This window comes from Schistocerca gregaria, chromosome 2 (genome assembly GCF_023897955.1).
Source record: "Schistocerca gregaria isolate iqSchGreg1 chromosome 2, iqSchGreg1.2, whole genome shotgun sequence".
In the NCBI taxonomy this organism is placed as follows: Eukaryota; Metazoa; Arthropoda; class Insecta; order Orthoptera; family Acrididae; genus Schistocerca; species Schistocerca gregaria.
Window position 1 is genome coordinate 738,397,872 of NC_064921.1, and position 19,278 is coordinate 738,417,149.

General features: G+C 43.1%; 1 protein-coding gene across 4 annotated transcripts in view; it reads left to right on the top strand.

Moving 5' to 3' along the window:
* The window catches only part of LOC126334897 (Golgi pH regulator A), a 150,043-nt gene that overhangs the window by 114,541 nt on the left and 16,224 nt on the right, over window positions 1-19,278 (top strand). For all 4 annotated transcript variants that reach the window (XM_049997602.1, XM_049997604.1, XM_049997601.1 and 1 more), the window contains one exon: window positions 5,707-5,888. In XM_049997602.1, the coding sequence (XP_049853559.1) occupies window positions 5,707-5,888 (182 nt within the window). The remainder of the gene's footprint in view (window positions 1-5,706; window positions 5,889-19,278) is intronic.

Consider the following 19,278-nt stretch of genomic DNA (forward strand, 5'->3'; position numbering starts at 1 on the left):
TCTGGACTCTGTCGTAGTGGGGCTACTAATGCTGAAAGTTGCGAGTCGCCACAACTTCCTGCTAATTGCCACAGTCGCTGTAGCAAAATCTACTGGCTCCTATCTACTTTTTGCCTATATGCCTTTGTGGTTCCCCACACCTGGCACCAAAACTTTTATTTATGTCGCGTCCCAAGCGTGGGTTTTGCGAGGGATTGAGCGACACGGTTCGTAAACGGGAATTAGCCGGTTGACCTAATTGAGAGGGAGACTTTTGATCTGGCTAAGATGTTAAATTCCCTGGTGTGAAGGTACAAGGCTAGGATGTTGGTAGAAGTAAACTCGTATGGACGTATTTATTCATAAAGAATACAGATCACCCTAACTGCGTAGTGATTGTACCTACAGAATAGCCAAGCCCATTACAGAGATGGTGACTGACTTCCACCGTTCTGGCTGCCTGATAGAACTTTCCAGCACTTTGCTGCCCACACTAGCACCCTACGTCAGAGTCCCGCGGTCGCTGCCTAAACGCTCATTGGCGACTATCTCCAACTGTCTGCCTGCAGCCCGCCCTCAGCCCAAGTCGGCTGCTACTCACGCTGACTACCGTCGCTGCCTAAACCCGAGAGAGAGAGATCCCCGGAGCGGCGTGCCTCCGAGTTTTGTTAGCTCTTCTCCTTCGACCCCGCCAGCGCTTGGCATGACGTAGCGTTGAGTGCAACTTTTCCTTATTAGGGATTGTTTTAGTATTAACTTCAGTACTTTTCTTCAGAAGCTGGGTGGAGGGGTAGAGGGGCCTCTCCCTATATGGTCACGCACTGCGTCCTGAGCCCTTCATTGGCTCCTCATGACGTAGTGCGGTCCCCACCTAGGGCCCTCTTTCTTTCTCTCTCCGCTCCCAGACTTCTCCCTCTAGCCAAGAGTGTTGATACTGTAAGTTATTGCTTATTAAGGGACCTGCCCAGAGCGCCCTTTTTATCTTAATAGCTGAGTCTGCTTCCTTGCTTATCACGCGCAGCTGCCTGGCCGCTTGGACCGCCGCCTCGGCTATCTGGCTGCGTCGTTATCTTTTGTGACCCCTCTGACACGCCTGGCGTCCCCTGTTAACTCTATCTCCCCGTATGATTTCTGGTGTATCGTCTGAGAACAACTGCATTTAGACTTGGCTTTTCTGCGGTTACAACAACCTGACTACAAGCGACATCTCCTCATCATCAACCGGACCTGGTGCGATGGTGTTTTTCCATCGCATTGGTGGGAGAGCACCATCAATCCAGTGTTCAAACTTAGTAAAAGTCCGCTTGATGCAGATAGCTATCGGCCCATCAGCCTCGCCAATGTTCTTTGTAAGCTGCTGGAACATATGGTGTATTGGTGGTTGGGTTGGGTCTTGGAGTCAAGTGGTCTACTGGCTCTATGTCAGGGCAGCTTCCACCGGGGTGTGCCTCGAGGCTGGCACCCAAACAGCCTTTTCAAGATGCCAACACCTGGTTGCTGTCTTTTTTGATTTATGAAAAGTGTATGACATGACCTGGCAACATCATATTCTTGCCACCTTATACGAGTGGGGTCTTCGAAGCCTGATTCCGATTTTTATCAAAAATATCCTGTCACTTCGTACTTTCTGTACCCAAGTTGGTTCCTCCCATAGTTCCCCACATATCCAGGAGAAAGTGGTCCCACAGGGCTCTGTATTGAGTGTCTATTTTTAGTGGCCATTAATGGTCCAGCAGGAGCTGTAGGGCTGTCCGTCTCACCCTCTCTGTCTGCATATGACATCTGAATTTTGTACTGCTCCACCAGTACTGGTGTTACTGAGCGGAGACTACAGGGAGCCATCCACAAGGTGCAGTCATTTGCTCTAGCCCACGTTTTCCAATTTTTGGCTGCAAAGTTGTGTGTTATTCACTTCAGTTGGCGTCGTACCATTCATCTAGAACCAGAACTATACCTTAATCATGATCCACTCGCTGTAGTGGAGGCATATTGATGCTTAGGACTGGTTTTCAGTGCCTGGTTGACTTGGCCTCCTCACCTTCATCAAGTTAAGCGGAAGTGCTGGCAGCACATCAGTTCCCTCCGCTGCCTGAACAACGCCAACTGACGTGCAGATCACTCTACACTGCTACAGCTCTACAGACCCCTTGTTCAATCCCACCTTGACTATGTGTGGGTGGTTTATGGTTCGGCCATGCCCTCAGCATTGTGTTTGCTCGACCCAGTGCGCCACTGTGACAATTGCCTAGCGGCAAGAGATTTTAGGACGAGGCCAGTGTCCTTGTGGAGGCCGGAGTCCCTCCATTGCAGATTAGGCGTGCCGAACTCCTGGCCAGTTATATTGCACAAGTTCGTAGTTCTCCTGCGCATCCTAATCACCGTCTCCTTTTCCCACCCACGGCAGTTCATCCCCCACATCGGCAGCCCAGGTCAGGGCTTCCAATTGCAGTTCGTGTTTGATCCCTTCTTTCCGAACTGGAGTCCTTGCCTTTACCACCACTTGAGATCCATTCACGTAGACCTCCATGGTGTACACATAGGGCGCAGCTTTGCCTGGACATTTCATATGGGCCTAAAGATTCAGTTAACCCCACGGCTCTCCACTGACACTTCCTCTCAATTCTTGAGATGTACCAAGGCCACGAAGTGGTTTACACCAATGGCTCGATGGCTGATGCTCACATTGGCTTTGCATATGTCCATGGAGGACATATTGAACAGCATTCCTTGCCCAATAGCTGCCGTGTTTTCATGGCCATGCTGGTGGCTACACCTCATGCCCTTGAGCACATCCATTCATGCCCTGGGTAGTCATTTCTTCTGTGTGCTGACTCCTTGAGCAGCCTACAAGCTATCAACCAGTGCTACCCTCATCATCCTTTGGTAGCAACCATCCAGGAGTCTATCTATGCCGTGGAACTGTCCTGTCATTCAGTGGTGTTTGTCTGGACCCCAGGTCATGTTGGAATCCCAGGCAACGTACTTGCCGACAGGTTGGCCAAGCAGGCTACGCAGAAGCTGCTTATGGAGATCAGCTTCTCTGGAACTGACCTGCGTTCAGTACTACGCCGCAAGGTTTTGCGGCTGGGTTATAAAATGGCATAAACTGCAGCACCCACAAAAAATTGCGTGCCACTAATGAGACTCTTGCAGGGACTCTGTGGTTCTCTGCCAGCTCCGCTTTGGCTATACTTTGGTGACACACAGCTGCCTCTTGTGCCATGATGACCCACCTCAGTGTTAGTGCGGCTCCCGTCTGACAGTGGTCCATATCTTGGTAAGCTGTCCTTTTTCTTTGACCGCCCTACAACAACCTCTTCAGTTACCAGACTCGTTCTCATTAATTTTAGCTGACAACACATCATTGGCTAATGAAATTTTACAATTTTTACATGACAGTGAGTTTTATTATTTCATATAAGTTTTAACGTATGTCCTTTGTCCCTCTGTGTTCTGTGCTCTAATACTTTTGGGGTGGATGTTGTAATGTGTCGCAGAGTGGCTGGCTTTTCCTTTTTGTTCTCGTGGTTGGCCAGTCATGGTCATCTTCTCTCTTCTTTTTACCACTTCTACCTGGTTCTTGCTTCTCTCTGTGGTTTTCTTTTCCTGTTTTGTCCATAGTAGTGTTGGTTGCCCTTTTGTCATTCTTCTGGTTCTTCCTTTCTCCTGTTATTGTGCTGTACATCTTCTTTCTTTTCTCCTTTCCCTTGTGTAATTATTTTACCAGAAACAAGGGACTGATGACCTCGCAGTTGCCCCCCCCCCCCCCCCCCCCCCCAATATTTTAAACCAACCAACCAACCAACCAACCTGTCTGTGCCTCAGCAATTATCTTTACGGTGAGCTGCTACCTATCATCATTAGTATTGATTCTCAGAGTATTAACACAAGTTATGTGTTGCATGGATTGATCACCACAGTCTCATTTCGTCAACATCGTGTCTGGACATGTGTATAGCTGGCTCATGAGTGGACTTCCCTGAAGGGCCAAAACTGCAGGCCATTTCTGTGGGTACCTCCAATGGATCGTGCCTGCCAATCTGAAGCCCATCCTTTCCCACTAATGTAAGGCCCTGTCTGGTGGATCTAGTCTCACCGATGTTCCTGCTGGCCAGGTCTGTTAGTGTGTGGCATAATGTGGCAGATTTTTGTCGTTTATCTGTGGGCACAGGACACTGGTGCTCCTCTGCAGGCCAGAGGTCATTGGCAATGGATTTCAGGAATTGTGACTGCCTCACTGCATGTACATTGTACAGTGTGGCATTTTAGAAACATTTTATTTATTCTAGTACATTTTGTCACTTCAAAAGTAGTTTATGTATTAGAAAATATGGACAATAAGGAGAACAAAATTGTTGCAGTCGCTGGCAGTTTGTACGCTATGTACTCATACATTTCTTGAAAGAAAAACCACACAATACCTGTAAAATAATAGAAATAACATAGTGGGTAATAACCGACAAAAATGAACAAAGTAGAACGAACATTTTATTGGTGGTCACCTATAGTGTTGTTATACACAACTCTTCCCTGCCTTATATACTTCTTGCAAGAGGCCTGTTTTTTTCTGAGATTATTTCTGAAATCAGTGAAGATATTTTAAATGTCTTACAACTCCAATGAAATGCATATTTTTGTAACCAAATGTGTTTTGTTTTATTGAAATAAAATAACATCAGTGGTCTTAATAAAACACCTGTACCATTTGGCTTACTTTCTCCATCTAAAAACAGATCATTACAAAAGATGTGGATGTTAGTACTGAAGATTTTTGCACACATGATTAGAAATACAGATGTCCTTACATTTTTTGTCAACTTATTCTTTACTTACCCTTGAGATCGGAAATTTGTCAGGGAAAAACGCTAAAACACATCTGGAAATCAGGAAAATATCAGGGAATTCCAGTTGGGGAGGGACTCATGACTTGTTACTGGTGCCCATGGCCCATAGTTAATTTTTCTGCCCGACCTTGTTTATCCATAACACTATGTCACAAGTTACAGTGTGTCCAGTGAACCTTTTAGTGCACACAGTATCATTGCATGTGGCCTTGAATCATGTATCTTTAAGGTACACAAGATATCGATATAACCATTAGTATTAGCAGTATTATAGTATAAGCAATAATAAGTAGGAACTATACAAAGCTTGAGACATATGAAGAAAAAAACAAATAATGCCATTAAGATATTGGAAGTTGGAACACAAAGAGAAGCATGATTATCACTTGAATAGGTAAGTACTGAAATTCAGCGTAACAGTTAGAGGACTTATTTTATGAACCAAACTAACACGCAGTGTAGAAAGAAAAATTAAGACATCCATATCCTAAAATACTGAGTGTATAAAATCTTACTAACCAAAGAAAAATTTTGTCATTCAAGAAAAATTTGTTCCTGTTGAGGAGTATTCATCTAATTGTACACAAAAATCAAAATATACAAGAAGACACCATGAAAAAGTTACAGTATTTACTGCCATAGGGTTTGTATAGTTTTCACATATTATTGCTGATGTATATATTATCACTGAGAAATTTTAATTAATAATAAGAATTGAATTTGATCGTTAGAAAATAATTTTCTTCACTAGATGTAGTAGAACAGAGTATTTTCTAGCAGAACAGAGCATGTTCACGCATTGAAACTGCTTTTCAGAACATAAAAAACTGTCCCTACCTTTCTTTGTAATCATCACTACAAGGACCTTGACAGTTATTCTCAGATGTGTCTCAGCTGAAACAAGAAATAGCTGGACTGGAGGAATTGAGCAGGCAGCTTTTTCTGGAAGCACATGACCTGCATAACATGCGGGAACGAGCTGAGTGGTCCAATACATGGAAGGGGAAGTATTTCAACTTCCTTGGATACTTCTTCTCACTTTACTGTATGTGGAAGATATTTATAGTAAGTATAAGCTAAGTAGACATATTATAGCTCAGTTAGTTACATGTTACACATATTATTCATGTGGTATATCATAACTGCTGAGTCAGTTTAAAGGCTTTTTGATCTAATTACACTTAAAAATATGGCCAATTCCTAAGTGACTGCCTTACAGATATAGCAGTGAAAAATATCTATTTGATGCTTTGTGGACAAAGGATCTACTGCTGTAGTATTTGACCGAAAGGAGTATGTTAGTGAAGGTCTACGCCAGCTGTCTGGCCTTCTACTTATAGCGGTTGCCATCAAGATCCCGTCCCTGTGTTTCGAATTGCCCTCAAAACCTCAGGCCCCTCACAAGCACTAACACCTCAATCCATAGAACATCACACCTCCACCCAAAACGTGCACCCCAACCTTTTACCTTCTTCCTAAGATTCACAAATCAAATCATCCTGGCCATCCTAAAGCTGCTGTCTTCAAACCACCCACCGAACATATATCTGACTTAGTTGATCAACATCTGCAACTCATAGTACAAAGACTCCCCTCCTATATCAAAGATACCAACCATGAAATCCATGACTGATGTTGAGTTTTAATGTAGTTGATGATTTGAACTACTTCGTAAAATATCTTTTGCAAAGGTTCAGGCAATCTTTTGTCTACTAAGGCTTCCATTTCACCTCAGGGGCTACTGCTTTGATACGAGCTAGAAGTCCTGTTTTTTTGCCAGACATTGACTTTATTTTATGCAGTAAAAATATCATCTGTTGTTGTATGCAATAGTTCACACGGAAAAAAGACAATCTTTGAACACTTGGTCCTCCCATAAGAATCGTGCGAAAACCAACATTATAGCCTTTTTTATATGTCTTTGCTTTCATCCAATTGTAGAGCGTACATGTCACTCGTGCAAAGTCTAGCCAGCAATGTTTCTTCGATGTTAACTGCCATATCAGTAATTCGTCTTTGAACAGTATTATTTGAGAGCGGGACAGTTCCTATTACCTTAGCAGCTGCATCACCTAACATTCTCTTGCAAAGTATTATTCCTGATCGCAGTATAAGTTCCTCAGCAATTGTGTGGTTTTTTCCACATTTAGCAACAAGCTGAGGCACCTTGTAAGATGCAAGGGTTGCGTTTTCATTTACATTTGCACCACAGTGTTTGGTAATTGTTTTATGAGATGTTTTTGACTCTCCTAATTTATTTTTGAAAAATCAAATGACTTACTTTTGTACTCTGGTTACTTTGTTTCAAGATGACATCAGAGTTTTGCTGGTTTCATACACTCGTTCGAAAGGCTTTCATATCAAATTACACATTGAGGTTTAGGCTGTTGCTCAGGTCCAGTGAACATAAAACTGATTTCCAAGTAATCAGAGTTATATTTTCTAATTTTTCCAGTAAGCTTAATACTGATCTTGGAAGGGTTAGGTTCAAGGGATGCCGATGATTTAGGTTCAATAGACACTGACAACTTTGGTTCAAGAGTCACTGACTTACTTGCTTGAACATCAGATGCATTATCTTCCTCTTCATATGTAGGCCTTTCTTGTTTTAACGAACCACTTTTTAACTGACAGTCCATTTTTAACTACGTGATCTGTAGCTTCCGCGAAAAACAACGCTTTACAAACACTACTGTTTTAATACAGGATAATGAATATGTAAACAACATGGTCTGTGAAAGCACTGGCAATAAATTAAGTGGTCGATTGTCGTCTGAAATGCGAGTTTCTGTGTAATGTGACTGTCAGTTGTCAGCTGCAAAGAGGCAGCACGCGCAGTCTAATGGCATACAGCAAAACTATTTGCCTCTAATTCTAGTTTTGTACTAGAGTGTGCTAGTGTCAGTTGGCTCTAGGAAGGTGCTGAGATGCAAAAGTTAGCATCCGCTAAAGCTCTGCTCATGCAGGAAGCAGCCAAAACAAAAAATCTGTTATCATACAAAATATATTTAATATGTTTTTTATTCTAATAGCATCTTGCGGACTCCTCTGGCATAGCTCGCGGATCCCTGGGGGTCCACGTATCACCTGTTGGGAACCACTGCTCTATACCAAATGTTCCCCATGGACATGGTCTGTCTGATGCTGAACATTTCCTCAGTCAGTGCCCACCTGATTCCAGACCTACAATGTTCTTCCTACTCACCTAAATCAACTTCACCTTTAAGGGGCAGACACACAAACCGATCAGGGGTATGACCATGGGAACCAGAGTGGCTCCTACCTACGCCAACCTTTTCATGGGTTGCTTGGAGGTGATTTTCCTGGGATCCATGAGTCTTCGACCCTGGTTTGGTTTAGATGCATTGATGATATCTTTACCATGTGGACTCATGGTGAGGCTGACCTGTTGAAATTCCAGGAATCTCTGAACGCCTTCTCCCAATTAATTTTCACATTCTCCTATTCCAAATCCCATGCCACTTTATTTGATGTTGATCTCGCCCTCGCTGAAGATCAGCTACTCACTTCCATCCACATTAAACCTACCAACAAACAATAGTACTTACATTTTGTCAGTTGCCAATCTTTCCATGTCAAACGTTCCCTCCTATACAGCCTTGGCATCCGAGGCAAACATATTTGTTCAGATGCAGTCTATGTCAGAAGCAGATTTCCCGGGCCATCACATCCAATACTGGTACTGCAGATCCCTCCAAAAAAAACAATTTTGGAGCACACCACTGGTGACTCAGTATTATCCTGGTCTGGAATGTGTAAATCAGCTACTTCGAGAAGGCTGTGACTTCCTAATCTCATGCCCTGAAATGTGATCCATTCTGTCTGAGATTTTACTGACCACACCTAGAATAGCTTTTTGTCACCCTCCCAATCTCTGCAATATTCTTGTCAGACCCTATGTTCCTTCTGCACCCATCTCCCTAACCTATGTCTCCTATCCCTGTGACCGTCCACGCTGCAAGACAAGCTCTATGCACCCTCCTGCCACTACCTACAGCAGCCCTGTAATTGGCAAAACATATACTCTCAAAGGGAGAGCCACATGTGAAATGACACACGTCATATACCGGCTGTTATGTAAACACTGTTTGTCCTATTACATTGGCTTGACTATCACAAAATTATCAATTAAGATGAATGGGCATAGGGAGAGGTGTATAGTGGCAACATGCAATATCCTGTTGCAGAGCATGCTCTACAAGAGAGCCGTGATCTCGACACCTTTTTCACCACACGCGCCATCTGGATTCTCCCCCAGACACCAGTTTCTCAGAACTCAACAAGTGGGAACTAGGGCTACAACACATCCTTGGTTTTCACTACCCAACTGGCCTTATTTTACATTAATTTCTTCCTTCTCAGCATTTCTTCACAGTAACTATTGTTTCCGTCTCTCCGTTTGAGTTTTCTACATCTTTCATTGTCTTACTCATCTACTTTTCATTGCCTCCCCCCTGCCCCGCCCCTTCCTCCATTGTTACATACAGTGCATGTAGTGTTCACTCTTATTAGCTAATGCATGATGTTTAAGCAGTAATATCTGTCTTGCATATTACCCTGTATTCCACCTTTAAGCTCTCAGGTTCTCAACTCTCATCCAATGCAGTTCCTTCTCATCCTATGCAGTAAGTCTCACTTGACCTACAGTTCTGTTATCCTGTAAGTCGTGTATGTATATTGTGAAAATCCACTCCTTTTCCAAGATCTATCCAGTCCTTTTCCTTCCCCTTCAAACGTTTTGCCAGAAGGAGCCACTGGCTCTGAAAGCTTGTCTAATTACAACTGTCTTTTGTGTGTGGGTTCTGCTGCCTGAGTTGATATTTTATCTATCCTATTAAATTGTCTCAATACTTGAAGTTCATATAACAACAATGGAAATTGCTATATGGGAAATGTGCAAAATAAGGGGAAGGCAGTCACTTACCTATAGGGGATTGGTGCTTGTTCACAGAAGAACGCAATAGAAAACAGTTAACACTAGCTTTTGAGCTCTTGCTCTTCTTCTAATAAGACTACATACATGCACATACATGCAACCTCACAGACTCCCAAATGCAAATGCTCACAGTAACAGTCCCTCACTGGGTAGGAAATAGGAAATGCATGATGATACTGTTCAGAGTCCATGTGTTTCTAGTTAGGACTCTCAGCCAAAGTACTAATGTGATGGCAAATTTAAATGTGTGCAAAAAACTTGAATCTTCCAACAGTGAAATATACTAAAACAAGGCACCAGATGGAGAGAACCATGGACAGATGTAAGACCATTGCATGTGTCTCCCCATCTAGGATGGGGTCTCCTGTGACTTTGCACTGGACACTGTGTGCACAAATCAAGGCATGCATGACTTTGCACCAGCACATGCACCTCATTGCCATTTCATGGAATGGCTACATTCACGTAATGTTCATAGAAAGTTGCACAGGTGTAAATATGCTTCTACAGCATGTGGTTGTGGTTATTTTGTGGACCATTGTCACTTCTCCCTTTTCCTGTTCCACTAGCGATCAATTTTTGGGAAGGACAATTAGGGTAAAATGCCATATGAACTTGAATCTCGCTAATTTTACAGTTGTGATCTTTTTGTGAGGTACATGGAGAAGGAAACAATATGTTGGTCTACTCAAAGCTCTCGTATCTTTAACAGTAACCCATACTGTGATGCAGGAAACCTCTATTGCAGCATTTGCCACTGCAGTTGGCTGAGCGCCCCCATGATGCTTTCATGCTTAGTAAATGAACTTTTGGGTTTCTCTGTTTCTTCTATTGATCCTATCTGGTACGGACCACTGAATTACCTGCTGTAAGTTTTATCTGGTTGTTCCACTTTAAATCACTCTGTATGTATACTCCTAGATATTTTATGGATGTAGCTGCTTCCAGTAATTGTTCTGCAGTTGTGTAATCTTATAATAATGGGTCTTTCTTCTTTATTTATATGAAGTGAATTACATTTTCATGTTCAAGATCAGTTGGCACTCCTTGCACCAAGTGTCAATCCTGCATTTTGCTACAGTTTTCTAGTGTTGCAGCTTTTCTTATGCAATACCATAGTTCACAAAAAGTGTCATGGAACGTCCCATGTTATCCAGCGGGTCATATATGTATGTTGTGAAAAATAATGGTCCTCCCTTGGAGTATGCTAAAGCTTACTTTTACATCTGAATATTTTTCTCTTTTGAGAACGATATTCTGTGCTATAAACTTTTCAACCCAATCACTCAAATGATCTAATACTCTCTATGCTCATATTGTGTTCATTGGGCAGTGGTGTGAAACTGTAACAAATGTCTTCTAGAAGTCAAGGAGCACAGCATCAACTTAAATTCTAGGACCTACTGCTTTCTGGCCCTCAGGATGGACAAAGCAAGCTGGGTTTCATATGATCATTGTTTTCAGTACCCATGTTGGTTCCTGCAGAGGAGAGTTTTGGTCTCCCAAAATGTAATACATAAGCGTAAAGCAAGTTCCAAATTGTACAACAGCCTGAGGTCAGAGATATAGGCTTATAGGTTTGCATATCAGTTCGATGACCCTTCGTGAAAACGGGAATGACCTGCACTTTTTTCCAATAATTAGGAACTCTTCGGCCTCCGGCAACCTATGGTAAACTGCTAGTGGAAAAGAAGCAAGTTCTTTCTCATACTCTAAGTAGAATCATATTGGTATGCTGCCAGGTTCGGTGCCTGTTCCTCTGTTGAGTGATTTCACTTGCTTTTCTATCCCATGGCCACTTATTTTGATATCTGTCATTTTGAAGTTCATGGATGATTTAAAGAAGGACTAGAGTGTATTCTTGCTTATTAAAATAGTTTTGGAAAACAATGTTTAGTGTTTCAGCCTTTTCTGTGTTATCATCAATTTTGATGCCATTATGATTACTGAGTGTCTGAACAGAGGGCTTTGATCCATTTACTGATTTAACATAAGACCAAAACTTTTTATGATTTTGTGTTAAATCAGTAGATAGAAGAAATGTTGGCTATGTTTAAATTTACAGTGTAGTTACCTTCGCTTTTGTAACAATTTTCTAACATGTTTGGTAAGCCACGGTGAGTTTTTTCCATCCCTCACAGCTTGTGACAACCACTCAAGTGATCTGAAACTGTTTCTTATCACTCTTGCTATGCAAAAATATCAGGCTTTCGTGGCTGTTTTCACCGAGACTCGTGAATAGGGGTCAACAAGAGATTCGTGAACTTACACCACTTACTGCCCGAACCGCCCGTTTCTGAGCCAAGAATATCCGTTTAGAATGGAAAGAGTTACCCAAAAATATAATACCATATGACTTAAGCAAATGAAAATAAGCAGACTAATTTTTGTGTCGGACAATCACTCACTTCAGATAACATTTGAATAGTAAAAATGGAAGCATTAAGGCTTTGAACAAGTTCCTGAACATGGGCTTTCCATGACAGTTTACTGTTCAGTTTCACTAATCATATGACCATTCTATGAAATTAAAATGTCAGGTTTTGTTGAATTGTGTGTTAGAAACTGTAATAACTGAGTCTTACTGTGATTTAGCATGAGTTTATTTCCTACAAGCCATGAATTTATGCCATGAACAGCACTATTTAAAACCGAACCAATGTTGCACACAACATCCTTTACTACCAAGCTAGTGTCATCAGCAAATAGAAATATTTGAAATATTTTAGACTTAGCCGTAATACTAGAGGGCATATTTATATAAATAAGGACAGGAGTATCCCCAACACTGATCCCTGAGCCTCCCCTTACTTGACTGTACCCCACTCACACCTCACATCACAGCCATTCTCAACATAGTGAATAATGACCTTTTGCTGTCTGTTGCTAAAGTAAGAGATGAACCAATTGTGAGCTACTCTCCGTAATACATAATGGTCCGACTTCTGGAGTATTTTTTGTGATCAACACAACCAAATGCCTTAGTTTACCTCACAGAGAAAAGAGACTATAGCATTTTCAGTTGTTAAATGACTTCTATAGCAGAACTGTACACTTCCCTCCCTGTTGCTCCTGCACCACCTACTACTTCGGGAGCAACACCTGCTTCCCACCCCCTTCCAACCATCAGGGATATCAGTCTCCCTTTCTGTGTCAGAGAAGAGTAAGTCTTCTTTGGCTCCTCTCGTTAGGAAGGGGTCCCTTGGGTCACTCCCTTCCCAGGTTTTTGCTAGTGGGAAAGATGACACCTGGCAGTGACTGAAAAGCCCAAAAGCAGCTGGTCTTAGGGCTTTACGCATATCCTCTGTCTCAGATACTGAATCAGTGAAGTCCTCCCAGCTATGAAAACCCATGGAGCAGCGAAAGAAATGCAAAAAGATCCCCAAGACCAAGGGAATTGTGGTGGCACCCACACTACTGCTACCTACAAGCTGTGTGTCTGCAGATGAGGTGGAGATTCTGGAGTCCACTGAGGACCTAGGTCTCAACGGACCCTCAGACACAATGGATTTGGACTGCTCAGGCAATAAGTTGGGGGTGGCAGCAAGTGACCTAGAGGCGTAAACTGCCTCATTGAATGTTCCATACCTTCCCAGTCTCATGATGACATTATCCTCCAGTGGAATTGCAGTGGTTTTTTCCACCGCCTGACTGAGCTACGGCAACTGTTAAGCCTTACACCTGCTTTCTGCATTGCCCTCCAGGAAACCTGGGTCCCGACAATGCAGACCCCTGCCCTCCATGGCTGTTGTTGTAGTCTTCAGTCCTGAGACTGGTTTGATGCAGCTCTCCATGCTACTCTATCCTGTGCAAGCTTCTTCATCTCCCAGTACCTACTGCAACCTACATCCTTCTGAATCTGTTTAGTGTATTCATCTCTTGGTCTCCCTCTACGATTTTTACCCTCCACGCTGCCCTCCAATACTAAATTGGTGATCCCTCGATGTGTCAGAACATGTCCTACCAACCGATCCCTTCTTCTAGTCAAGTTGTGCCACAAGCTCCTCTTCTCCCCAATTATATTCAGTACCTCCTCATTAGTTATGTGATCAACCCATCTAATCTTCAGCATTCTTCTGTAACACCACATTTCGAAAGCTTCTATTCTCTTCTTGTCTAAGCTATTTATCGTTCAAGTTTCACTTCCATACATGGCTACACTCCATACAAATACTTTGAGAAACGACTTCCTGACACTTAAATCAATACTCGATGTTAACAAATTTCTCTTCTTAAGAAACACTTTCTTTGCCATTGCCAGTCTACATTTTATATCCTCTCTACTTCGACCATCATCAGTTATTTTGCTCCCCAAATAGCAAAACTCCTTTACTACTTGAAGTGTCTCACTTCCTAATCTAATTCCCTCAGCATCACCCGACTTAATTAGACTACATTCCATTATCCTCGTTTTGCTTTTGTTGATGTTCATCTTATATCCTCCTTTCAATACACTATCCATTCCATTAAACTGCTCTTCCAATTCCTTTGCTGTCTTTGACAGAATTACAGTGTCATCGGCGAACCTCAAAGTTTTTATTTCTTCTCCATGGATTTTAACACCTACTCTGAACTTTTCTTTTGTTTCCTTTATTGCTTGCTCAATATACCGATTGATTAACATTGGGGATAGGCTACAACCCTGTCTCACTCCCTTCCCAACCACTGCTTCCCTTTCATATCCCTCGACTCTTATAACTGCCATCTGCAATTTTCTGTACAAATTGTAAATAGCCTTTTGCTCCCTGTATTTTACCCCTGCCACCTATAGAATTTGAAAGAGAGTATTCCAGTCAACATTGTCAAAATGCTAGAAACATAGGTTTGCCTTTCCATAATCTTTCTTCTAAGATAAGTTGTAGGGTCAGTATTGCCTCACGTGTTCCAACATTTCTACGGAATCCAAACTGATCTTACCCGAGGTCGGCTTCTATCAGTTTTTCCATTCTTCTGTAAATAATTCGCATTAGTATCTTGCAGCTGTGACTTATTAAACTGATAGTTCGGTAATTTTCACATCTGTCAACACCAGCTTTCTTTGGGATTGGGATTATTATATTCTTCTTGAAGTCTGAGGTATTTCGCCTGTCTCATACATCTTGCTCACCAGATGGTAGAGTTTTGTCAGGGCTGGCTCTCCCAAGGTTGTCAGCAGTTCTAATGGAATGTTGTCTACTTCGGGGGCCTTGTTTCGACTCAGGTCTTTCAGTGCTCTGTCAAACTCTTCACGCAATATCATATCTCCCATTTCATCTTCATCTACATCCTCTTCAATTTCCATAATATTGTCCTCAAGTACATCGCCCTTGTATAGGCCCTCTATATACCTTTCTGCTTTCCCTTCTTTGCTTAGAACTGGGTTTCCATCAAAGCTCTTGATATTCATGCAAGTGGTTCTCCTTTCTCCAAAGGTCTCTCTAATTTTCCTGTAGGCAGTATCTATCTTACCCCTAGTGAGATAAGCCTCTACATCCTTACATTTGTCCTCTAGCCATCGCTGCTTAGCCATTTTGCACTTCCTGTCAATATCATTTTTGAGACGTTTGTATTCCTTTTTGCCTGCTTCATTTACTGCATTTTTATATTTTCTCCTTTCATCAATTAAATTCAATATTTCTTCTGTTACCCAAGGGTTTCTACTAGCCCTCGTCTTTTTATCTATTTGATCCTCTGCTGCCTTCACTATTTCATCCCTCAGAGCTACCCATTCTTCTTCTACTGTATTTCTTTCCCCCATTCCTGTCAATTGTTCGCTTATGCTCTCCCTGAAACTCTGTACAATCTCTGGTTCTTTCAGCTTATCCAGGTCCCATCTCCTTAAATTCCCACCTTTTTGCAGTTTCTTCAGTTTTAATCTACAGTACATAACCAATAGATTGTGGTCAGAGTCCACATCTGCCCCTGGAAATGTCTTACAACTTAAAACCTGATTCCTAAATCTCTGTCTTACCATTATATAATCTATCTGATACCTTTTAGTATCTCCAGGCTTCTTCCATGTACACAGCCTTCTTTTATGATTCTTAAACCAAGTATTAGCTATGATTAAGTTATGCTCTGCGCAAAATTCTACCAGGCGGCTTCCTCTTTCATTTCTTAGCCCCAATCCATATTCACCTACTATGTTTCCTTCTCTCCCTTTTCCTACTGATGAATTCCAGTCACCCATGACTATTAAATTTTCATCTCCCTTCACTACCTGAATAATTTCTTTTATCTCATCATACATTTCATCAATTTCTTCGTCATCTGCAGAGCTAGTTGGCATATAAACTTGTACTACTGTAGTAGGTGTGGGCTTTGTATCTATCTTGGTCATAATAATGCATTCTCTATGGTATTTGTAGTAGCTTACCTGTACACCTATTTTTTTATTCATTATTAAACCTACTCCTGCATTACCCCTATTTGATTTTGTATTTATAACCCTGTATGCACCTGACCAAAAGTCCTGTTCCTCCTGCCACCGAACTTTACTAATTCCCACTATATCTACCTTTAACCTATCCATTTCCCTTTTTAAATTTTCTAACGTACCTGCCCGTTTAAGGGATCAGACATTCCATGCTCCGATCCGTAGAACGGCAGTTTTCTTTCTCCTGATAACGACGTCCTCCTGAGTAGTCCCCACCCGGAGATCCGAATGGGGGACTATTTTACCTCCGGAATATTTTACCCAAGAGGACACCATCATCATTTAATCATACAGTAAAGCTGCATGCCCTCGGGAAAAATTACGGCTGTAGTTTCCCCTTGCTTTCAGCCGTTCGCAGTACCACAACAGCAAGGCCGTTTTGGTTAATGTTACAAGGCCAGATCAGTCAATCATCCAGACTGTTGCCCCTGCAACTACTGAAAAGGCTACTGCCCTTCTTCAGGAACCACATGTTTGTCTGGCCTCTCAACAGATACCCCTCCGTTGTGGGTGCACCTACGGTACGGCTATCTGTATCATTGAGGCACGCAAGCCTCCCCACCAACGGCAATTTCCATGGTTCATGGGGAGGCCTCCATGGCTATAGGGGGTATTACAGGAACCTTAGTGACTATAATCAAGTGTCAGGTGGAGTTTGGTTTACGTCCTAAACTCAGTCTGTAATGAAACTGTGCCTCTTCAAACCCCTCTTGAAGCTGTGGCTGTCAGAATAAGGGTGACACAGGAAATAACTGTCTGCAATGTATATCCTCGTCCAGATGGTGCAATACCACTGAATGTATTAGCTGCATTGATTGATCAACTCCCTAAACCTTTCCTACTTTTGAGAGATATTAACACTCATAACCCCTTCTAGAGTGACACAGTGCTTACTGGCCAAGGCAGAGATGTCAAAACTTTACTGTCTCAGTTCGACCTCTTCCTCTTAAATACTGGGGCCACCACACATTTCAGTGAGGTTCATGGTAGCTACTCTGTCATTGATTTATCAATTTGCAGCCCAGGACTTCTCTCATCTATTCACTAGAGAGCACATGACGACCTGTGTGGTAGTGACCAGTTCCCCATCTTCCTGTCACTGCCCCGGCCTCAGGCCCATTGACGCCTGACCAGATAGGCCTTGAAGAAGGTGGGCTGGAAACTTTCACCTCTGCTGTCACCATTGAATCTCCCCCACAGGGGAACATTGATGTGATAGTTGAGCAGGTGACTACAGCAATCTTTTCTGTGGGAGAAAACATGATCCCTCACTCTTTAGCATGCCCCCAGCGAAAGCCAGTCCATTGGTGGTCCCCAGAACTCGCTGAAGCAATTAAGGAGCATTGGCGAGCTCTGCAGTGGGATAAGCGGCACCCTTCCCTGGAGCACCTCATAGCTTTTAAATGGCTGCGTGCCCGCGTTCGTCAAATTATCAAACGATGTAAGTAGGCATACTGGGAGAGATACGTGTCAACCATTGGTTGCCATATGCCACCTTCCCAAGTCTGGGCAAGGATCAAATGTTTTCGGGTACCAAACCCCAACAGGTGTTCCTGGTGTTAACATAAATGGCATGTTATCTACCAACGCAGTTGCGATTTCTGAGCACTTTGTTGAGTACTATGCTCGAGCCTCTGCATTGGAGAATTACCCCTCAGCCTTTCGCACTCTCAAACGGTGACTGGAAGGGAAAGTCCTCTCATTCACTACATGCCACAGTGAATCCTAGAATGCCCCATTTACAGAGTGGGAGCTCCTCAGTGCCCTTGCACATTGCCCCGACACTGCTCCTGGGCCAGGTCAGATCCACAGTCAGATGATTAAACATCTCTCATCTGACTACAAGCGACATCTTCTCATCATATTCAACCAGATCTGGTGTGACGGCATCTTTCCATTGCAATGGCAGGAGAGGAACATCATTCTGGTGCTGAAACCCATTAAAAACCCACGTGGTGTGGATAGCTGTTGGCCCATCAGCCTCACCAATGTTCTTTGTAAGCTGCTGGAACATATGGTCAGTTGGCGGTTGGGTTTTGTCCTGGAGTCGTGGTCTACAGGCTCCATATCAGGTCGGCTTCTGCCAGGGTCGCTCTACCACTGATAATCTTGTGTCCTTTGATGCTGCCATCCGAACAGCCCTTTCAAGATGCCAACACCTGGTTGCTGTCTTTTCCTGATTTATGAAAAGTGTATGACACTATCTGGCAACATCATATCCTTGCCACATTATATGTGTGGGGTCTCCAAGGCCTGTTTCCGATTTTTATCCGAAATTTCCTGTCACTTCCTACTTTCCATGTCCAAGTTGGTGCCTCGCATAGTTCTCCCACATCCAGGAGACTGGGGTCCCGCAGGGCCCTGTATTGAGTGTATATCTATTTTTAGTGGCCATTAATGGTCTAGCAGCAGCTGTAGGGCCATATGTCTCACCTTCTCTGTATGCAGATGACATCTGCATTTTATACTGCTCCACCAGTACTGGTGTTGCTGAGCGGCACCTAGAGGGAGCCACACACAAGGCGCAGTTGTGGGCTCTAGCCCACGGTTTCCAGTTTTTGGCCACCAAGTCGTGTGTTATGCACTTCTGTCGGTGTTGTACCATTCATTCTGAACCAGAACTGTACCTTAATGATGATCCACTCACTGTAGTGGAGACATATCAATTCTTAGAACTGGTTTTCAATGCTGTCAACTTAAGCAGAAGTGACGGCAGCACCTCAATGCCCTCCGTTGCATGAGCAACACCAAGAGGGGTGCAGATCACACTACACTGATGCAGCTCTACAGCGCCCTTGTTCAATCCTGCCTTGACCATGGGAGTGTGGCTTATGGCTCGGCAGCACCTTCAGCATTGTGTTTACTTGACCCAGTGCATCATTGTGGCGATCGCCTAGCAACAGGAGCTTTTAGGACGAGTCCAGTCACCAGTGCCCTGGTGGAGGCCGGAGCCCCTCCATTGCAGGTTAGGCTTGAATGACTGCTGGCCAGTTACATTGCACATTCATAGTTCTCCTGCACATCCATATTACCATCTCCTTTTCCGACCCACTGCGGTTCTTGTCCCGCATTGGTGGCCCAGA